Below are 22,947 nucleotides of genomic sequence, written 5' to 3' on the forward strand. Positions count from 1 at the left end.
TTTTTAACTTTCCTCCATGCAAACCTGTGTGCTTACAGAAGATAGGAAGGGGTGGGAGGGAGAAAGAAGGGGAGAGAGGGAGGGAGAGAGCAGCGGGGACATTTAACTTCCTTAATGTGGCATCGAGCTGTGCACTCTGCTCTGTGGTCTACCATCCTCTAGCACTAAACTTCCAGAACATGGTATTTACAGACTACATCCCATAACATTGTGTGGCTTATAACCATGCTTCATAAGGAAGCAAATGGCACTCTTAAAGTTACTAGAACTCTGTATTGAGATGGGGCTCAGAGCCTGGACTTCCCTCCATGACATTCTAAGGTCTTTTGCTGCTCTTTTCTCATAGGAACTCCCCACATTTCCGGAGGGAAGACTCTGGGCGCCCAAGAGGCCATGGTGCCGCCCAGCCAGCCCCTGCCTACAGGCGCCTCGGCCATCCACATGAGCCTGCTGGATATGAAGCGAAGTGTGGCTGAACTCAAGCTCCAGCTCCAGCAGATGAGACAACTCCAGGTATCCCTCATGAATGCACCCTCTGTCTCACTGGCTAAGTCTCCCCTCACCTCCTCCCCTAGCCCACCCCACTGCATCCTCTCTGGGCTCTTTCTGCCATCTTTTTCCTAGGGGCTAATTGAAGACCTGAAGCATTAGAACCATAATGGCCGGGTTTCCCCTGCACAACTTAATCCTGGTCTAGAGCCTTCTGCTGCAACTACAGGCCATCTATAATGATTTCTTTAAGTGGTACATGCTCTTACACATGACAAAAGAAAAAAATACTATTCACATTTACTGTTGGAGAAGACTCAATAGACAGGAGCCCTGTGGAGCATTCTAACAGCCAGTTAAGGCTGCCAGCTCAGTGTAGGCTCCTTCTTTCTCCCCAGGGAGCAGGCGCAAGGTGCAACAGTCAGCCAAGCTTTTTTTGTTTTGTTTTTGTTTTTTTATTTATTTATATGCAAGGAACTATGATGTATTTAGAACTATGAATTTAGAATAGAAGATGAATTCATAAAGAAAAAAGCCATCCTGGATGATTTGTTGAGAAAAACATCTGCATTTTATTTGCATAGTATGTTCCAAGTTTTTTTTTATCCTTTTCCATTGTTGAGGAATATATGTACTATAGGGGAATCAAAGGGGAGAGAAAATAACTCTCATGTCACAAATCTTGGTCAACAAATCCCGTAAATCTTACACTGCATAAAACTTCTATCACTTGGTATAAGGACTAGGGAGCTGGCTTGCATGTCTCTTTATGAGGTCACAGGATTGCTTCATGGATCAGCCTCACACCTCCCTGCCTGTTGTGGTAGGTGGAGCACCGAGAATATAGTTCTGGCTCAGACTTTATTCAAGATATTCCCTGGCTTCCTTGAAGAAGCTCTTGGGCTGGTTGTGGTGGTGCATGTCTATAATCCCAGTGGCTCAGGAAGCTGAGACAGGAGGATCGTGAGTTCCAAGCCAGCCTCAGCAATGGCGAGGCCCTAGTATCTCATTGAGACCCTGCCTCTAAATAAAATACAAAACAGGGCTGAGGATGTGGCTCAGTGGTCAAATGTCCCTAAGTTCAATCCCCAGTATAACCCCCTCAAGAATAAAACCAAAGTTCATGAGCCAAACGTTGCTAACAGGAGAGCACACAGGAGCCACCACTGTAGCGTCCTCAGTAGCCAGAAGAAGGCAACCCCCTTAGTCCCCAAGGTGCAGTAAGGAAAGGTCTTTGAGTCACAGCTCTTCTGTCCCTTCCACACACTAATGACATAAACCCTACATTTTTCTCACCACCTTATTATGGCTAAGAAAATTATTTCCCCTTGCCCTCCGCATACCAGAGGACAAAAAGAGCAGCCGATTTGAGGGATCTGCCCCAAGGCCCTAGCTTAGGTCACAGGAGTTAATAGAAGAGACACACTGGTCAGTGCTCAGATCCCCACACCTTGGATATTTGGTGCAAATTTACTTACATCACTTCTGAATCATGTCGTCGGTGAAGTGGCCCATCCCTTGCATGGGCTTCTCCTTGCTTCACAATTTTTAAAGACTTTGCAATGAAATGAAGTATCCAGGCTGGGCTTGGGTTGTATGTTGGGGTGATGACACAGATGTCTTCAGTGTCCAGGCAGTAATGTAACAGGGGAAGTGAGGAGGGACAAGGGCAAAGTTGTCCCCTTAGAGAACCTTCACCACTCTGTCCTAGCCAACCCGTAGCCTGATGCAAGAGAATCTGGAAATACAGGTTTTACAGGAAATATATCTATCTTTAAATGTTGGAAAGTAATTAAACCCAATTGTTTAGTGCTCTGATGGCCAGAGGACACATCTGCAAGCCAGAGATGGTCAGGGTTTCTGCAAGTGAAGTTCCTCCTCACCCTGCTCCTGTCTTTTGGCGCCACCTGCTGGCCATTTGGAAATTATGCTCTCCTTGTTGTGCTTTCCCCACCATAAGAAAAATGAGTGGATCTATCATTTATATAGAGAAGTTGCTGGTTTGAGGACGAGAGAAGAGAAATTGTTGGTTTGAAGATGAGAAGTAGAATTAATTTAGCATCAATTTCTTACTTGCCCTATATATTTCATGGGTGTTAAGGTGAATCTGTTAGCACATCTATGGTGTTCCTATCTGTAGCATTGCACTTTGGTGAATGGTGTCATTTGGTACTCCAGCTGGCTAGCAGAGGTCTCCTGCAACTTGCCACTCTTTGCAGCCTTGAACTTGAAGGTTTTTTGATCAAGGTCTAGGCCATTTTAACACCCAAGTTCCGCTATTGCTTCAGAACTGCTCAGGTCCTCTGGCTCTCCGAAAATAAAGAACAATGTACAAATGTGCTTTTGAGCTTAGAAATGTCTATAGTTCTCAAGTGCAGACATGTTGGGGAAGATAAACACCTTATTTCTTAACCCAGCTGCTATTGTTTCTACCTGTGACTTGGTATTCTTCCAGTGTGACTTCCCTCCCCCTCAGATTTCTATCTTTTCAGTCAGGGGAGTCTGTTTAAGACAAAAACAACTCAGAATAATTAAGCTATGGCAGCACCCATTCTCCTTCAGCATATGTATTATTATACAACAAAAATGAAGTGCAACCCCAAAGTGATTATAAGGCCAATAATGGAGCTATCATTAGAGATATGCGAAACTCTCTAGAAGAGTCTCAAAAGAACAAAAATTGAATTAGAAATTCAAATGTTCTTTGAACTGTGTTATAAAAATACTGAAACTGAATGAAATCTTTGTGCTTGGCAGTCAGCTCCAGTAATTAGATAATTAAATCATTGGAAAATCCTAGACTGCAAGCATATCGTATTGAGCATCTCACTTTCAACACTGATGGATTCTTCTCAGGAATAGAAATGGGATGCAGACCCAGGAGGGTGTGTAGATTTTAGCAGGGCAGAAGGAAAGTTAAAGAAGGTAAAAGGAGCCTAAGCAGATCAAGAGAACTTCTGAAAATCACTTCATATAATTCTCTGCTCTGCAGTTTCACTTGAATTCTCTACAGATGGTTCTCAATCCTGGCTGTCCGTTAGAGCCACTTCAGGCTCTTAACAAAATGACCGATACTGAGGCACCCCTGCCAAAGTCTGACTTTAATGGTGTGGACTCGAGGTGTGGACTAGCTGGTGATTCTAGAATGTTCCAGGGCAAGAACTACTGCTCTCAGGTTATTATGGATGCTCATTCTTATAAGGTACCTCATGGAACTGTTTAGATTTGTCAGCCATCACAGAAGGTCAAATAGGAACTAAGGAAGTTACCGACCAGTCTGTAAGAACAGAATACACAGTAACCTAAAGCCTCTTTCGCAGGGGCTAATCAGATGTGCCCTCTGCTTAGGGATGTTTGGTAGGATTGCTATATGCATCTTTTATGTTGCTATTTTCCTGTTCCCAAATAACAGTCTATAATGGGCTAGCAACAATGGAAAATATTTTTCTTACTCACAACTGTTCTCTTTCAAAAATAATTATCTATGTATATTACCTTTCCTGATATGATTGGGAGGAGGAAGCTTTTTTCTGAGGGATGAACAACATCATTTTCCCAAATGGCTCAGTACTTGGATTTTGCCAAGGTAATTCCAGACTCATAGAAGCGACTACACTTCTAACCCTCCCTGTGGGCTGAGGAGAAATAAGTCTATAAAAGAGTTGGTGCAGGTTCTGTGGAAACCAAATGAGACTTGACCTAAATCAAGAGACTAGAAACATTCAACTTATTTAATTCCCACAAATTTTTTTTCTTAGACCCTATCTCCTAATTGTGATACTCATGACCAAAAAAAAAAAAAAAAAAAAGAGTTATTCTGAATTTAATGTTACATTTTTAAGACTACTGTGAATTTGCTATTTCTTTCCAGAGAGGGAGGATCAACATGATAAAAGAAACAGCAGTACACAGAGCCCTTGTGTTAGAAATGATAAAACTCAATAGTTATCTGAAAGTATCTTTTTATATGATACTACTTCTTGTTTCAGGGTCTTGTTTATTTTCTGATGTCCAAAATAATGGTCAGGGGAATGTGTATTCTGGTGGCTTGTGTGGAGAAAACCTGTTTTCTCCTGCCAGGCAGAAATAATAAATAAAACTAGTACAGGGCTTGAAAATTGGGCTGCTTGGTACAATATACCCAGCCTCAATCAGATCTTCAGACAATAAGAAGCCTGAGATGGGGAGACAGCACCCAGATAACATGCAGCTGTGACCTGGCATCCTCTGTCTTGTTCCCTAAAGCCTGGGAGAACTTGTCCAGTTGCTCATGAGTCATTCTGGGGTCTGGTGATCATCATGAAATTTCCCAACTTTTGGTGCAGCCGCTGTTCAGTATCACTGTTAGACAGAAAAACCATTCCCATCACACTATCCACTGTGGTCAAAGCTGATTGTACCAAAGAAATCAAGAATAAGTACATGAAGTACAGGTCTATTTTTAGGTAGGTGGAATTTGATTTAAACAGTTTCCTACTTTGTTTATGACATTGATATGGATAACTCATTTGGCCCAATTAAAATTTTAATGTCCAAGAACATTATTTCTGCCTAAGTATGCTTATTAACGTGTCACAGACATTGTCAGTAAATCATGTTTCCAGCTATGAAGGAATAACTGCAGATCTACTTGCCTTCCCGCTGTTGACAGCTACAGAACTGAAAAGCAAATGAAACAACTAATTTCAGACACTAGGCAACAGATAATGGTGGTGTGATACATTGGAGAATGGGAACAAAGGTGGTAAGACCCACCAGTGACCCAGATTTCTGCCTAGAGATGCTTTTCAAATGTAATGCTTGGGATACCCCAAGCAGCCCAGGATCAGCTGCTGGGTTGAAATAAGATCAACATTTAGAGAGCTGAGGCAGCTAGAGTTTGTGGAATGGAGTACCAAGAAGAAGGAAGCTGTACACAGAAAGAAATATGTAAATCTGTGGGTCTGTTGTTGGGTCATAAGCCAATTCTGTGTGGTGTGGAAAGACCACTGAGCCAGGCAAAGACCAAGTTGGGAGAGCTGGGGGCTGAAATTTTCCCAGAGCCCATACAGGCTTGGAAGCTGTTTTCAAGTTATGATGTTCATATTTTAACAGGAAAGAGTAGAGAAGCCTTGTAGAATGCATGCGCATTCAGCAAAGAACAGAGAAAGGCTATGCTTCAGTCTTAAGGAACACCCTTAAGACTTCAAAGGCCAAAGTTGATCCACAAGTAACTGAACTGTCTAACCAGAGAAAGTCCAGAATCTGTAAAGGAAAACAACAAAATCCCAAACTCCATGTCCAGCATCTCATCAAAAATTACTAGACATAATGATTCTGAAAAATGTGATTTATAACCTTAAGAAAAAATCACCCAGTAGAAACCAACCAGAAATGACACAGATAATGAAGTCAGCAGCAAGGACTTCAAAATAGATATGATTCTTCTCAAGGATTTAAAGGAAAATGTGAACATAATAAAACAAGAAATGGAAAGGTATTTTTTTTTAAATCCCAGTGCAGCTTTTAATGCTGAAAAGTATGGTATTTGAGCGGACTTAGATGAGTCACAGACCAAACAAAATATCAGTCAACTTGAAAACATAGCAATAGTGACTCTCCAAGCTAAAGTATAAGAATAAAACAAACCAAAATTTAGTGCCCTGTGGAACAAAATCAAGGAGTCAGTAAAGGACAGAAAAATATTCAGAGATCAGGACTGTGATTTTGCCAACTTTGATGAAAGTTGTAAATCCAAGACCAAGAGAGCTCAATAAACACCTTTACCAGTTAGAACAAAAGAAACCACACCAAAGCAGGGTGTAATCAGATGCTAAAAATCAAAGGATAGGGGTTGTGGCTCAGCTGTAGAGCGCTCATCTAGCACGTGCGAGGCCCTAGGTTTGATCCTCAGCACCACATAAAAATAAATAAATAAAATAAAGGTATTGTGTCCAACTACAATTGAAAAATAAATATTTTTTTAAAAAATCAAGGAATAACTAGGAAAATTTAAAAACAGCCAGAAGGGGAAAAAGAGAAATGAAATCATACAAAGAAACATAAATAAGAGTGAATCCCAGCTTCTCATCAAAATATAAGCCACAAGACAATGGAGTGGCCTCTTTAAAGTATTCAAAGGAAAAATCTCAGAAAATAGAGACCCTTCCCAACTCGTATCATGAAGCCAGTATTACCCTAAGGCAAAACCAGGTAGAAATATTATAGGAAAAGCACAGACCAATATTCCTTATGAAAATAGATTCAGCAAATCCTTAACAGAATAATAGCAGTGAAATTCAACCTTTTTTTAGGTAAAAAAGGATATAAATGTTCCTGGTAATACCAGATTGTTCTAATATGAAGAAACTAATCAATATATTTGACCATACTAACAGTCCAAAGGAGAAAATCATATCATTTCAAGAAAAATTGAGAAAGCATGTGACAGAATTCACAACGGATAACGAAAACATATAGGGATCTAGGAGGAGAAGTAAATGTCCTTACACTACAGAAGGCATTTTAGTCATAGTGAAATGCTAAACGCATCCCATCACATCAGCGACAAGGCCAAGGGAATCTACTCTCACTTCTATTTCACACTATCCTGAAGACCCTAGCAAGTGCAAAAGGCTAGGAAAAGAAAAGCGGCATCCAGCCAGGGAAGGGTAGTGGGACGATCCCTGGAGCCTATGAGTTCAAGACCAGCCTGGCAACATAGTGAGACCCTCTCTCAAAACAAAACAAAACCAACAGAAAGAAATAGAGGTGTCCAGGTGGGAAGGTAAACAGTGTCATCGGTTTTACTCGCAGAGGACGTGATTGTGAGCATATGAAATCAAAAGGAATCTGTAAGACATGCTAAGAAATAGAGTGAGCTACTATAAATAAGTGAAATCAACAAGATCAACAGAATCAGGGTAATATGTAAAAATACAAAAATGTTAGTGTACCCGTACAATGAAATACCACTCCGAAATAAAAAGAATGAATCGTTGAAACACTCAACAGCATGGCCAGGATCGCAAAAAACAAGTGTACTGTGCTAGGGATGGAGCTCAGAGGTAGAGTTCTTGCCTAGCGTGCATCAGGCCCTGGGTTCCATCCCCCACACTGCAAAACAAACAACCAACCACAATGTACTGAATGAAAGAAGCCAGACACCAAAGAGTACATACTGACTGTATAATTCCACTTATATGACGCTCTAGGACAGGGGGAATTCATCTTTAATGACAGAAAGCAGACTGTGGCTTCCCTGGACTGAGGATTGGGGATTAATTGCAAAGGATAAGGAAGGAAAGTTTTAGAGTGATTAAAAAAAATGTCTTCTGGCCTTGGGGTGAGGATTATACTGGCATATATATTTGTCCAAACTCACAGAACTCTGACTTAAGATGGACATATTTTATTGGTTGTAAACCATACTCCATGGAGTTGATCTTCAAAAAAAAATTGAAATGTAAGTATCACCTCGTAAGCAAAAATAAACCAACGATTTGAGCTGCCAATAACTTACTTACTGACTGAAAGCATTTTCTGTAAGCACTGTTTGCACTGTGCTGAGATGAAATGGGAACATTCCTGTGGCCTGGAGACAGCATCAACGGACATGAAGCGGGGGGGGGGGGGGGGGGATAGAGAAAAGGAGACAGAGAAACTAGGCAAATGTTTATTCCTCCAGAGGTCACGCATCACTGCCCATGTGTCAGCTGGACTGCTGGGAAGTGTTCCCTCTTTGGTCCTCTCAACTGGATCCCCTAAAGCCTCTCTTTCTGGGAATGAGGATAATAAAGCCTAGAATTCAAGGAGAATGCCTCTCTGCTCTTCTAGCACTTAAATATGATGTGCAGTTGTATTCTCCCAGGGCACCCGTAGTCTGCTCAGAAATATTAACATTAACACTCATACAACAAATATGTGTTGGCTACATACCATGGGCCAAAAACTGTGCTTATAGCTGGGAACAAAGCAGACGTGTTCCCTTATCTTGATAGAAGAACAACTTGGGGCAGTGGAAAAATAGTTTGAATTCAAATTTTTCCTGGTTCTAATCCTGACAGTGACTGCCAGGGAAGCAGGAAGAAATCCCTTGAACTTTCAGGGCTTTACTTTTCCTAGCTTTCAAATTTCAATTTTGAGAATCTGAAATATTCCAGCAGTAATTTCTAGCTTGATGGCCATTGTTAATGCTCACTGCTAATGAGACCGTGGCACTGTTTGGGGGATTGGGGCAGGAGGGTTGTTGCAGAGGGCTGTGCCCCGCAGATCAGAGCACAGTGACATCATCTGTACATTGGAGAGCCCTTTTCTTAGCCTCTGATGCTATTCTTGGTGGCAAATCAAATCATCTGAGAAGTTTAAAAATTCTCAAGGCTCAGGCTGTACCTCAGACCAATTAAATCAGAATCTCTCGGGAAAGGGACTCACGCTTCCATAACTTTTAGACTTGTTTAATTACCTGTTTATTTGCCCCTTTCATACCCATCACTCTTCATCCCCCCTACCTCCCTTTCAAAGGCAATGGCTCTGTGAAATTGGATCCATGGCAGTGAATTTGGGGCATACCATTTTGATAGCAGGTAGTATTGTTATGGGTATTTAGTTGACCTGTGCAGTGTTGACCCTGCCACAGCTACTGTGATTGGAGCAAGGTAGAACATTCAAGCTGAGCCCAGGGCATAGATGTAAACAAAGCCCAGGTTCTGTGAGCCTCTCCATATTTTAATCATTTAGGAAACAATTATGGACTCTCCATCATTTTGTTATCCTCAACATTGCTGCTTCATGCTGTTCTTTCAGTCCGGGTTTCTGCTCTGTGCTTGGCACAGTGTCCTGGAATCTTTGGAGAGCAGAAATTAACCAGGTGGAGGTAGAAGCATTCGAGAAGTCAAAAGGTGCAAAATACCTGTGGTATAAAGAGCTTGGCCAGCCAGAGAAATTGAAAGTATACTGGTGTGTCTGGAGCACAGAGTGCTGGGTGCATGGAGAGAGGGGAGACTGGCCATGTGGGAAGGGGCCAGGCTGCCTAGCACCTTGTGGACAGGTTGGCTACAGGGAGCATGGCAGGAAGTTGCTTCCAAAACTGGTGCCTTTCAGAAATACTTTGACTGTTTGTAAGTCCACAGTAAAAAGACTTTAGCAAAACAATAAAAAAAACATTAGCAAAAGCAGTGTGAGAGCATGATTGTGAGTCATATACAGAAGGTCACCAAGAGTGGCACATTTTTATTTGGTTCCCTCCCAAACAAAACCACACGCCCTACCCTAAGTTTTCGCTCCCTGATAACAGTAGGTTGTACAGACTCAGAGCTGGATTCATGCCAGAGACTATTGTAAGTACTCAATTGTCTTACTCAGTCTCCATGACCAGCCAAGAGCTATGAACTATTACTACACCTTCTTATGGGTGGACACAGAGATTAATGACTTGGCCACAGACACACCACTACTCGGTGGTAAAACTAGAACTTAGGCCCAGGCATTCTTTTTCTGGAAGCCAGTTAATCATCATGCAGTGCTGATGTTGGAAACCAAAGTGGTTTTGCTTGTAGCCCGAGTTAAAATATGTTGTCTTTACTCAGAGAAAATAGAAACTTCGATGAGGTCTCAAGCAAGTGGTCCCACGGTCAGATTATACTCCTGCTCAACATGTACAGATCGGGAGCAATTGGCAAAGACACCTCCAACTCCCACGAGTAGATACATAGTAGTTAGAGAAGAGTCCATGAAACAAGGAAACAATTGAAATTTGCTACCTGATATTTCAGGGAAATTTTAGGGATGATATAATAGGCATAATAGAAGCACCGCTGTTGAGGTTGATCAAGGAAATTTGCTTGATGGATGTGCTGTCATAAAATTGTCCTACCCCAGGGACTCATGTTGTTGGTCTAGATTCTTGTAAAGCCTAGATGCAAACTTGCAAATCCTATATGCTCTGGGATGACACACCAGAGAGTTCTGGAAGCTATGGAAACTGTAGGCTTATGTACACATGCAGCCTTCTTCAAATCCAGGGATATTCATAAATTGCCAAGAGCCTTGGGCTCATCTAGAATCATTGTCATTGCTACCATTAACAGTGAGTACTGTTTTAGGGTCTGTGATTCATGGGTATTCATATGAAAGGCACCAGCCAGAGAGGCACATGTTCACTTTCAACTGATACTCTGGAATATGCTATATCCAAGTTCACATTTATGGAGTACTTATCCCAATCCAAGCAGTATTTCATATAACCTCAGAATAGCCCTGCCAAGGAAAGTAGGTCCCTCAACATTACAGATAGGGAAATGAAGACCAAGAAGGTCTAAGTAACTTGCCCAAAGTCTCAAAGTGGGGTTGGAAGAAGGTTTTGAGTTTATACAAAGTCTGCTTGGCTCCCAAGCTAGGTTCTTTGCTGCTTTCTATAAAAATCTGTCCATAGAGTTTGTATCTTGTACCCATGATGCATGGCCATAGGATAGAAATGATCCCTATTTTTTTTCCTTTTGTTGCTACAGACTTGAAAGTCTGGTTGTCAGTCAGTTGCTAAAATTCAGATGTTGGTTGAAGAAGCAAATAGGATATACAGTCTTTGAGCCCTTCCTTTTCCTGCTAAAATAAAGAAATAACGATGCAGTTGCAAAGATTCTGTTTATCCGAATCCACTTCTGAAGTCTGCAAGGCATTCAGCTGCCACGATGGCAGGCAGGCACAGCCAATTGAGGCTGATTTCTTTTGTTCCACAGCTGCAGAACCAGGAGCTGCTGAGGGCCATGATGAAGAAGGCTGAGCTGGAAATCAGTAGCAAAGTTGTGGAAACTATGAAGAGGCTGGAGGATCCCGTGCAGCGACAGCGCACCCTAGTGGAGCAAGAGAGACAAAAATACCTCCACGAAGAGGAGAGGATTGTCAAGAAGTTATGGTGAGTTGTCCAGAAGTCACTGGTCCCAAGTCTAGCTGTTGAACCTGAAAAGGAAAAGTGTCTTTACTCAAAAGGAGGATTTTCTTAATTGGTGTTTTTCTCTCTGTGTCTTTATTAAGCCCCTACTGTGTACAAGTCAGTGTTCCATTGGTCCTGGTATCTGTGAACACAGGTACCCCATCATGGAAGTCTGGGAAATTCAGCAACCCCCAGATGAGTGAGCTAGCAGTTTTACAAGTTGGAGAATTACATTTTTTTTCTCTAGGGTTCAGCAACACATAAAATTAAAAGCAGCAAATGTCAAAACCCAATGATAAATGGGAAGTCTGTATTTAATCTCAATAAATTAAAACTAATAAGCAAAATAACACAGCACTAAAATTATCCTCCTATTATTCAACCATAGTTAAAATTGCTGAAGAAGAATTTCAATGTAAAGTGTGTCTGATTCAGAATGAAAGATGCTTGTTACCAATCCTATATAAGGTCCTTATTGAAAGCATCTATCAAATCCCACCATTGAAATGAGCAAAGTTCTATTACTCCCCATCAGGAGGCAGGCCCGTCTTTTAAGTTAATGTTTATTTTGTTACGCAACAAAGATTTGTTATAGAATTATTTCACCTTTTAGTGTCATGAATAGTAATTTTTCTAGGTTCCTCTAGTGTTGGTAGTTTTCTTTTGCTTAGAAATATTAAATCTAAAAGGGGAATTTGCAGATTCTTCCTATGACCAACCTGACCAGAATTCTCTATGATGGAAAGTGTTATATTCTATCACCTTTTTCATATTTGAGCTGTAGCTTATATTATCACAATACCAACCCCATGTGTTTGATTAAAATGAGAATGTCCCTCTCAACAGTCTAGAGAGAAAAAAATCAATATGAGTTATTATTTTCCAAATAAAAGTAGGCCACTCTTCATTGACATCTCAAAAAAAACTTCTAAAATTTTACGTAGTTCATACATTTGTGGACAGAGTTGATCATCCACCATGAGGTAATAAGGCTATTATTTGTCTGAAATGATTTTGTGACAGCCAGATTATTTAATACTAGGTCTCAAGATTTAAAAAGAAAATTTCCTTAAATTTTTAATGGTTAACTAACTCTTGTTTCTGGCCTTTAACAAGCATCTTTATCTCAATAATATCCTAAGACCAATAGCATAGCTGATAATGGAACAAATATATTGTACCATATTTTACTGCGTAATTGTCACATATATGATACCAAAATTTTTTTTGCATAAAACTGAGATGCAACCTTTATGAGAGGCTTTTTAAAAATTGTGTCAATATTATTCAAAAATCATTTATTACTAAACTGTCTTTGGTGCAAGATTCATATGCACAGAATACTCGTGAATATATGTTAAGACAGTTGCAACAATTATGCCATGAAATACATGAGAGGATTTTTTCTGGTTGGTGTTATGGGATGGCCATAAATGAATCAAGAATGCACAGGGCCCTTGGGGATCTTCAGTGTAGCAAAGCAGAATGTATAAATAGGAGTTTAGTGCAGAACTGTTGATGTGCAGGTTGTGGGTGAACCTACTGCTTGTGAGCCCAGGGACTGGGGAGACTTAACCTGAAGTAGTTATTCTTTATATGCCCCACAGGCCAAGCATAGCCCTCATAGCCCTATACACATGGTAATGTCAAAAGTGGTTTGTTAAACTGAACTGAGTTGGGCTTAAAGGCAGGTGAATTTCATCAGCAGAGGCTAGAGATCTTTTTGGCAGAGGAACCCTATGGACCACAGAGCCTCTGGACCAGGAAAGTACAGGATATCCTTAGAGAATTGGGGGTAGTCCAGTTTGGCAGGAGAATTGAATGCAAGATACTACTAAAGTCTCCTGTTTAGGTTGTGCCATTCATTTCTAGATCTTATACTACACTCCACTTGGATATCCGCCTGATGCCTGTCTGGGCTGTGCTTACCAAAATTGGAAGATCATGTTGACAGAAATCTGAATTTCTGGATTTTGTTTTTATTGTTGGTTTTGTTTTGTTTTGATTTGACTTGGTTTGGTTTGGTTTGGTATCAGGGATTGAACCCAGGAGCACTTAACCACTGAACCACATCACCGGCCCCTTTTATATTTTTTTATTTAGAGACAGGGGCTCATTAAGCTGCTTAGGATCTCGCTAAGTTGCTGAGGCTGGCTTTGAACTTGCAATCCTCCTGCCTCAGCCTCCTGAGCCACAAGTATGCACCACTGCACCAGGCTAAATTTCTGGTTTTTATACAAGTTCCCAGGTCCAACCCCACCTGAGAATTTTTCTCAATGAAACTTAAGCTACATAGATGATTCCAAAGCACCTGCACATGATGAGGAAGGATTTTTGATCAAGGAAATAGCAAAACTCGACCTGTATTCTGAAAAATTCCCTCTGGTGGTCCTATGCCAGACTGATTGCACAAGATTAGTAATTGACCACACTAGAAGCAAGTGTAACAATCTAGGCAAAGAGGTAATGAAGCCTGAACCAAACAACAGAAAAAGAAATAGGAAAAGAAATCAAAGACAAAGTACACTAAAGTACAATTGCCTAAAACTAGGTCTGGGGCTGGGACTAAGGCTCAGCAGTAGTACACTTGCCTGGCATGTATGAGGAACTGGGTTCAAGTCTCAGCACCTCATATAAGTAAATAAAATAAAGGTCTATCAACAACTAAAAATATATTTTAAAAAAACTAGATCTGGATTCATCTCAAAGATGTCTTTAAAATATATATATACCATTGTAATATTTTTGTAACTTTACCTCTTATAATGTATAAAGTGGGTTAACTGGATGTGTGTGCATAGTGAGAGCACAGGTTATAAAAGATAGTCAGAAACTCCCAACTCTGGGTCATGAGGGAATAGAGACCTCTCTCTTTCTCCTCCTCTTGTTCCTCCTTTTCCTTCCAAGCACTGGAAAACAAGTTCCCTTGGAGAGCATGTGAAGCCCAGGTACTAGCAGGCCAGTCAGATGACAGAGAGGTGAAATTTGAGTCTAAAAGGATAGATAGATATTGGGTCATGATCATTTCTCTTTCATGGTTTTCTACCTGGAAATAATAGTTGGGCTTATAATAACAGATGAAATCTATTTTAACAAACTCTATGCTTTTTCACAAAAGTAGCATGAAAAGCAACTTAGTATTTCAAAAGTCACATTGATTGTTAGGTTAAAAGATGTTCCACATTCATTTTTAGCTCTGGTGTCTCTTTTACAATTTTTCAATTCACAAATGTAATATTTAATGCTTTGTCTAAATAGGTATCATGAACATTAGAATAGAAGGGACACTTGTATACCATGGTATCAGTTTGCACAACAAAGAAAATCTATGAGTTATGAGGGTTAGAAAATCCAAGAGTCACATTGTGTAGAAAACATCAAAATGGAATTCAGGCAGAGTGACTGTGGGTCATGTGGTAGAAAATAACCTTTCCAGATATACCATATGTAGAGCTCTCATGAGGGACGCCACACAGTCTCTCCTCCTCAGGGATACAGTAGATGTAGGAAGCATCCTTTGGGTATGTTCCCCTAACAATAAGCACCTTTATATCATTCACAAGTGTGGACAGTGAGCAGGCAAGTCTTTCCCTTTGGGTCCTGAAGGACATTGTTTCATCAGAAATATTCACAACCAATTTCTATAACAGAATGAATGATATCACTACATTCTCCATCCACTGGTCAGAAGTGGATGAATTTGTCATTTGCCTTATGGTCCTGTTGAATTTACAACATATCCCTGCCTGAATTTCTTCTACAGCTGCCATGGCGCCATCCACTGGCCCACCTGATGGAAGGGGGCTTTGTGATCCATCTTTTCTCTGATAACTCTGCCTTCTTTTATCTCTGGCAGCTCCCTGTTCCACACTCAGTTCCAGGAAACAGAATCACTGTTCACTTACTGCCACCTAGTGGTTCTGCATTTCCCAATGTTCCTTGCCCAAACACACACACACACACACACACACACACACACGCACGCACACATGTGCGCGCGCGTATTTATTATACACACTGGTGGGTTTCACTGTGGTTTCACTGTGGCATATTCATATATGCTTAATATATATGCATATTCATATATGCATATTCATATTTGCTTATATGGTTTGGTCAAATACATCTCCTATTACTTCTCCTTACCCTCCCTTCCCTCCTCCCAATCCTTTTTCTCTGCACTAGTAGGTTTCCTTGTACATTCATGACAAAATTTTCTCTGGTTGCATTCCCAGGCAAACTGAAATGATACCAACAGGTGTTTAGGGTAGCGCTGGTAATGTGCCCGGAAGCAGACTGTTGTTTTCTTGTTGTTTCAAGTAGAAAAGCTTAACTTAGCTCTATTGGAGCTGACATCTCTACACCCAAATACACACACACACACACACACACACACACACACACCAGAAACCAGATTGGTAAACATATTTTCTGTTTGTAGCTTGGATAGGAAAGAGTCAATCCTCAGTCAGGGACAGTTTTGTTCCTCCTCCCCTAGGGACATTTGACAATGTCTGGACATTCTTATTTATCACAAGTTAAAGGGGAAAGGTGCCGGGGTACTACTTGCATTTCAAAAGTGAAGGTCGGGTGCTACTAAACATCATAGTATGCACAGGTTAGTCCCTGACCAAAAAAAAAAAAAAAGGAATTATTTGGCCCAAGATGTCAAACAATGAAGTTGAGAAACCTGATGTAAACCAGTCCATATTTCTCATCTCATTCCACTAAGTGCTTCTTTGTGCACACACCACCCCACCCCACCCCATCACAAACTGCACTCATCCCTCCCTTAGCTGGTATCATCCCCACTGGGAATGAAGAATGGGTCTTCCATCAGGCATGATCTTCTGGCCAGTGGGGGCCTCCCCATGAACAGGCCCTGGGAAAACCTCCTTGGACCTTCCTTACACCTCGGGGAATATTCCAAGCCAAACCCAGCTACTGCTCTCATGTGCTCTCGGCATCTAAGTGAAAGGCTTAAGAGGGTTCGACACTGTGAAATGGGAGACCCAGGCAAGCACTCCACCCTTGTACCCATCCTTCCTCTGGACCCCACTGTTCAGCCCTGTCTGCTGTCTGTTTCCTCCACAGTGAGCTGGAAGACTTTGTTGAAGACTTGAAGAAGGACTCTTCGTCCGCTGGCCGAGTGGTTACTCTCAAGGATGTGGAAGATGGGGCTTTCCTCCTAAGACAAGTGGGAGAAGCAGTAGCCACCCTGAAAGGTGAGCATTCCACTAGAGGGGAGAAGTCTGAAGTGTGTTTCCTGAGATGTTTAAAAATCTGTCAAATAGATGTCAAGTTTGTTGATGTGTACCTGTGATCCCAGCTACTGTGGAGGCTGAGGCAGGAGGATGGGTGGAGCACAGGGGTTCAAGACCAGCCTAATTAGTGTAATGAGACTCCATTTAAAATAAGTAAATATATAATTTATATGTATCACATTTATATATATATATATATATATATATATATATATACACACACACACATGTATGTATATATATGTGTACACACACATATACATATATATGTTAAATAGTGAAGGATTCATTCATGCAAGCATACAAGCAATTATTTATCAAATAACTACATGCCAGACACTGGCCTGGGTACTTGGAATATATCACCGAGCAAAACAGGCAAATATCCTACCTTTTTGAAGTTTATATTTTAGTGGGTTCTGTAAGATTCAAGACTAATGATGCTAATAACACTTCTATTAATTTTTCTATTTGCTGGGCCCGTACAGTGTGCCTGGACACCTGTGCCAAACTCTTTAAACATAACCCCAAGGTTCAGTTGGCCTTAACCCAAATATACAGAAAACAGGCCTAAAGGAGCTGTGACCTTGCACAAAGTTACTTGAACTGACATTTTCCTATTCTCTTAACCCTGCTTTGCGCTTCCAACAGACATGTGAATCCCACACTTCTCAGTGCTATCCAGTGTCAGGGTGCAGGATGGGGGTGGTGGTTCTGCCATTCTCTTTTAATCACCAGCTGGTTTGGCCTACAGGAGAATTTCCAACCTTACAAAACAAGATGAGAGCCGTCTTGCGCATAGAGGTCGAGGCTGTGCGATTTCTGAAGGAGGAGCCACATAAGCTGGACAGTCTCCTGAAACGTGTGCGCAGCATGACAGACATCCTGACCATGTTGCGAAGGTAACTGGGGACCTCCACACCCCCAAGCTGGGAAGGCCTTCTGAGGGGGTGGGCCGGGGAGACCAGGGTGCATGTTGAAGACCCAGGTTCTGCCACCATCCAAGAGCCTGCATCCAGAGTCATGACTTATCAAATTTTGTTTCTGGAAACCACAACTCCTTCCACCCCAGGGCTTTCATTGCAATATACCTCGAGGTTCTAATTCTTTAGTATAGACTTGCAGCATTGGACCCATCCTATGACTTAAAATGAATAGACACGGGCTTAGGGTGTAGCTTAGTGGTAGAGCACGTTTATGGCATGTATGAGGTCCTGGGTTCCATCCCCAGCAACACAAGAAAATAAAATAATAAAATGAGTAGACACAGTCAACATTTCTTTAAAAAAAAAAAAAAAACATTTGAAAGTTGGTTTTGTTTTTTGGCTTGGTTTTATTTTGTTTTGTTAGTAACTTTGAAGTTAGGACTAAATCAAAGTAGTCTATTAGCCTCCTTCACTTCAGAGGCATAGAAGACTTTGCTTTGGAGAAAGTGAGTAGAAATAAATAAGTCTCTCTTAAATTTCCTACTGAAGGAGTATATGAGAGTGTGTTGGTGCCATCTAGAAAAGAGAACCAAGACTCCTGAAGTGGCATGAGCCAGTCTCCTACCCAGGGTGAACCTGCTCATCAGGAAGGGTTACTATAGGGAAAGATTAGAAAATCACTGAATGACCCATGACTTTCATTGAAAAGAAAACTTCAGAACTCCATAATCTACTCAAAGAGTGTTTACAGGCCTGGGGGTACAACTGAGCAGCAGAGCACTAGCCTAGCATGTGCAAGGCCCTGGGTTCAATCCCCAGCATGGGGTGGGGGATGCCAACATATAAGCATGCAGGATTCGGAAGCACCCTGGTAAATGACATTCTGTATGCTCTGTCTTTGAGTTACAATTGGATTACTCTCTTCTCAACCTAACAATAAGGATAACTTGGACCTCCCAGCGCTTTCTATGTATCAGACATAGCACTTTCTATGTATCAGACGCAGGACAGAATCCTTGATGTGTATTACCTCATCCACTCCAGCCACTGTTATTTCATTATTTAAAGGTATTTATCTGAGGCTTGGGGACATTCACTGCTAGTGAGAGGTGGGGCTGGGTTATGAACAGATCTTTTGACTCCAGAGTAGTTCTTGGTTCTTACCTCACAGCCAGGGATGCAGTAAAGTTCAGTAACATTCCCTGTGCCCAGCCCTGGTGCTGGGTGTTATAGAGACAGTAATAAACAAGACAAGTGGGACCCTATCCTTATAAAAATCACTCTCTCCCATGAGGAATAGACACTAAACAACAACCAAAAATAAACCACAGCCCTACAATGGCAGTCCCTGAAGTTTCAGGGTTTTTTAATAAGATCAAAAAGTTCCCCTTCTGGACCAGATTTGAGATCAGGTCCCAAACAGAAGTAATATTTAGGAATCTTTCTTGTAGGGATTTTAATCACTGACTATAATCATTTAATCAGATTTAGAAGAAAAGTATATGAAGTTCACAGTTAACTAAGGCAAATCATTAAGTGTAAGGAGCAGATTAAATTTTTCTAGCAATGAATAACCTCAGAAAAGCCCCTTTTGAGATAACCCTCTATAGCAAGTGTGTAAGCACAGGATGCTAAAGGAATTCCAGATTAAAATAAAAAATGCCCCCTCCTGTGAAGTCCACATCCAACTGTATACGGGAAGAAATTGCATGTGTGTTAAATTTTTTCATAAAGTCACATATTTTAAATCTCCAAAGGAACTTTTTCTTCCAATAGGATAAAAATCTGTTAAACTAATTCTTTATGAAGCTTTAACCCAAATGTGGTAACTCACCCACAAGGCCACAAAAGAAAAAAAAAGCAACCTTATTAAGCAAAAATAGAGCATGATCTGCCAGGTAATACTGCTCATTCTCCCTTCCCTTCCCTTTCCATCCCTGAAAAGCAGTTAAAGGATGTGCTGAGAGCCAGCACAGAGTGACAGAAGATAGGATTATAGCTTTTGAACGTTACATGACATTTTTACTTATAAATACCCAGTGGTGAGAATGGTACATAAAACGAGTCGAACAACTCAAAATAAAATAAATTTTAGCTTCTAATAGGGTGCCCGTCACAAGCCTATTTATGGTTAATTTTGTACTACCATGTTTGTGCATAACATGTGATTCTCAGCATGGTGGAAGACCGAAGGATGAAGTGGGAATGAGCACATTGCTAAGGACATGCAGATGACCATACACCATGGCAGGGAAGGTGAGGTGGGCGACAAATGGTCACAGTTCAGAGAACACTTAGGAGCTTAGGAAAATGCCCAAGTGGTGGTTTGGCACAAGTGGAATTTGAGGTTGGAAGAGATTCCTACTAGGCACCCAGATTAGTGGGCAAGATCCAGAGACAGAGTTGGAAGGGATCGTGGCCTAGTTCAGAGCAAGAGAGGGAGAAAGGAGAGAACAGCAGAGGAGAGGGAGGAAGAGAGGGAGGGAGGATTTAAATCAAAGTCATGGAGATGATTACTGAAAATGGTAGCAGTAGTCCAGTAAATTGGTAGAGGTAGGAGAGAACAAATCTTGGGAAAACCCTGGAGAGTTAAAAGCCTGGGGTTGGTAAAGTCAAAAGTAAAGAGAGAAGTAAGTAACAGAGGAGAGTCATGAAATACAGTGTCTTTTTCTTTTTCTTTTCAAATCAGAAAAGAGAGAAGAGAGTACTTTAATAAGAAGGGATTGTAGGATTCTTAAGTTATGGGTCAAGTTACAGGCGTGACTTCGTCTTATATCGTAACTTCACAACATTAGTTCTAACAACCCCCAAGGAAAGCATTGTGTCCATTGTCATTGTCACCATCCTTACATTTTACAGAAAAGTTTCTGAGGCTCAAAAAGGTGATGAGCCCAGTGTTATATAACTAGAACATGGTAGAACTGACACTCAAACACAGGCACATCTGTCAGCAAAGGTTCTGCCTTTTCCTCTGAAGCATGGGTAGAGACACAGCAATGAATGACTTCCCAAAGCAGAGGAGGATGAGGACCAAGCCCAATGTTACAATAGAGTCATCTGTGACCTTGCAGAAAGATTTGGTTGGGTCCAGGTGGGGATGTCAGAGAACAACAGGTTGATCTGCAAACAGAGCAAACAGAAGGAATTAGAAGGCAGGTTACCCTTTGAGGTGTCTGCCATTGGAGGGTGGCTGGAGGCTTCAGGAAGCTCTTGGGTGTATTGAAGGTCTGCAAAGGCCAGGATCAGGTGGTGGAGTCAGAGTGTTGTTAGAATCTTGTTGTTCATGTCGTGTCACCACCATCCGAACAATGACAGGCTGGCATCAGTCTGGGCACAACAGTGCTGATGAAAAGGGAATGAGATCATCTCCTGGGAAAGTCCTGGAGAAGCAGCTCATACATAACTAGGAGGCCATCAGGGGCATTAGGGAGTTGCTATGGAAACCTTCACACACACACACACACACACCCCCCAGCAGCTACTCTTGAGTTTCTCTTGTTTTGATCTCACCCAGCTCTGGGATGCATGGCCTTTGAGTACACCACAGTGACAAAATGGAAATGACCTATTTTAGCAGATAATTCTACTGTGCATGGTTTCTCCTAGACATGTCACCGACGGGCTCCTGAAGGGCACCGATGCAGCCCAAGCCGCACAGTATGTCGCTATGGAAAAGGCCACAGCTGCCGAAGTCCTGAAGAACCAGGAGGAAGCAGCCCATGGCCCCAGCCAGCCCTTCCATGGCACGGGAGTCCCTGGCGATGTGAAGTCGGAAGTGGTGCCTTTGTCTGGCATGACCGTTCACCACGCGCAGAGCTCCCCTGTGGTCATCCAGCCCTCCCAGCACTCCCTGGCCCTGCTGAACCCTGCCCAGAACTTGCCTGTGGGGACTGGTACCCACTCAGCCAACCCTCCTGCAGTTACACAGGAAGTAACCTCTGCACTACAGTCAGCTCCAGCCCCACAGTCCCCTCAGACGCCCACGAATGGTTCCACCATGCAGAGCTTGTTCATTGAGGAAATCCACAGTGTGAGTGCCAAGAACAGGGCAGTGTCCATTGAGGTAGAGTCTTGTTTCCATTTCTCATCATCCCGTTAACAAAGTCTTTTCCCTTAATGAGTTACACTCTAATTATAGAGATAGTGTGTATATGAATTCATTTGTGGATCAAAGATATATTTTTTGCCAAAGATAGATTTTTTTTCCTTCAATTGGGAATAGGATTCCATAGCCAAGTTAAAGGAAAGGTCATAAGATTTGAGAAAGATGGCCCCTAACCTTTAGTCAGTGGGGTGCCGGTAAATATTTAACAACCAGCTCTCTGGAAGAAAGCTCTGATTTGTGGCATTTACCAATTTCCGTGGTGTACATTCTCCCACTACGGCAAATTCAAGCTACAGTATGACATCACTGAGCAGGAAATTGGGGAGAGAGGTAACCATCAGTTTCCTGAGCCAGTAGATGCTGACTTGAGTTTCCCCTGTGCTAAAGGCAGGCTGGGGAAGGTTACTACGATCCTGAAAGACAGAAGATTCGTGATAAGCAGAGAAGGGTGTTGTGGCATTTTGGGATGGAGGGATGCTGGAGCAGAGGCTGAGCTCATAGTAAACCTGTTTAACTGGAACTGAAGACATAAAGATGGGTAAATAGATGAAACCAGTTTGAGAAATGTGTGGAGTTTATTTTGAAGGTGTCAGAGAAATAACACTGCAGATCTGACCCGTGATTTTTTTTAAATAGTATTTTTAAGAAATTAATCTGGAGACAATATAGAGGATTGATTGTGGTAGTAGGTCTAGAATTAAGGAAGCAGAATGACAAATTATAGGACTCTAAGAATGAAAAGCAGAGGCAGTCAAAATGGAAAGAGAAAGGTAGGTCTTATGATCAAGTGTGGGGGCTGGGGTTGTGGCTCAATGGTAGAGCGCTTACCCAGCATGTGTGAGACACTGGGTTTGATCCCCAGCCTCACATAAAAATACACAAATAAAATAACGGTATTGTGTCCATCTACAACTAAAAACTACATAAGTTTAAAAAAAAAAAAAAAGATCAAGTGAGGGCTGGGAGTGTGTGTCAGTGGTTGAGCATTTGCTTAGCATATGCGAGGACCTGGGTTCCATCCACAGCACCTCAAAAAAATTAAAGAAAAACCCAACATGTAGAAAAACACACTGTTTTTAAATATTCTTTTTTAAATCCTGTATTTTGCTTCCATAGATCTTTTTCCTTTTACCCCAAAGCCTTTTCTTTGTACCCTGTAGCTCAGTGCTCTGTCCCCAGCAACCCAGTCCTGATCCTTCCTGCTTTTCTTGCAAGTCATCAGGGAATAACTCAGGGTGGGTATGTTAGAGATGC

General features: G+C 41.6%; 1 protein-coding gene across 14 annotated transcripts in view; it reads left to right on the top strand.

Moving 5' to 3' along the window:
* Kiaa1217 (KIAA1217 ortholog) overlaps positions 1-22,947 on the top strand; it is a 381,206-nt gene that overhangs the window by 339,561 nt on the left and 18,698 nt on the right. For 12 of the 14 annotated variants that reach the window (XM_077802776.1, XM_077802778.1, XM_026401195.2 and 9 more), the window contains 5 exons: positions 347-513; positions 11,205-11,380; positions 16,493-16,623; positions 17,417-17,564; positions 21,195-21,651. In XM_077802776.1, coding sequence (XP_077658902.1) covers positions 347-513; positions 11,205-11,380; positions 16,493-16,623; positions 17,417-17,564; positions 21,195-21,651 — 1,079 coding nt within the window. The remainder of the gene's footprint in view (positions 1-346; positions 514-11,204; positions 11,381-16,492; positions 16,624-17,416; positions 17,565-21,194; positions 21,652-22,947) is intronic. The other 2 variants (XM_026401196.2, XM_077802770.1) reach the window with 1 other exon arrangement.

The sequence above is a fragment of the Urocitellus parryii genome, chromosome 9 (genome assembly GCF_045843805.1).
Source record: "Urocitellus parryii isolate mUroPar1 chromosome 9, mUroPar1.hap1, whole genome shotgun sequence".
Classification (NCBI taxonomy): Eukaryota; Metazoa; Chordata; class Mammalia; order Rodentia; family Sciuridae; genus Urocitellus; species Urocitellus parryii.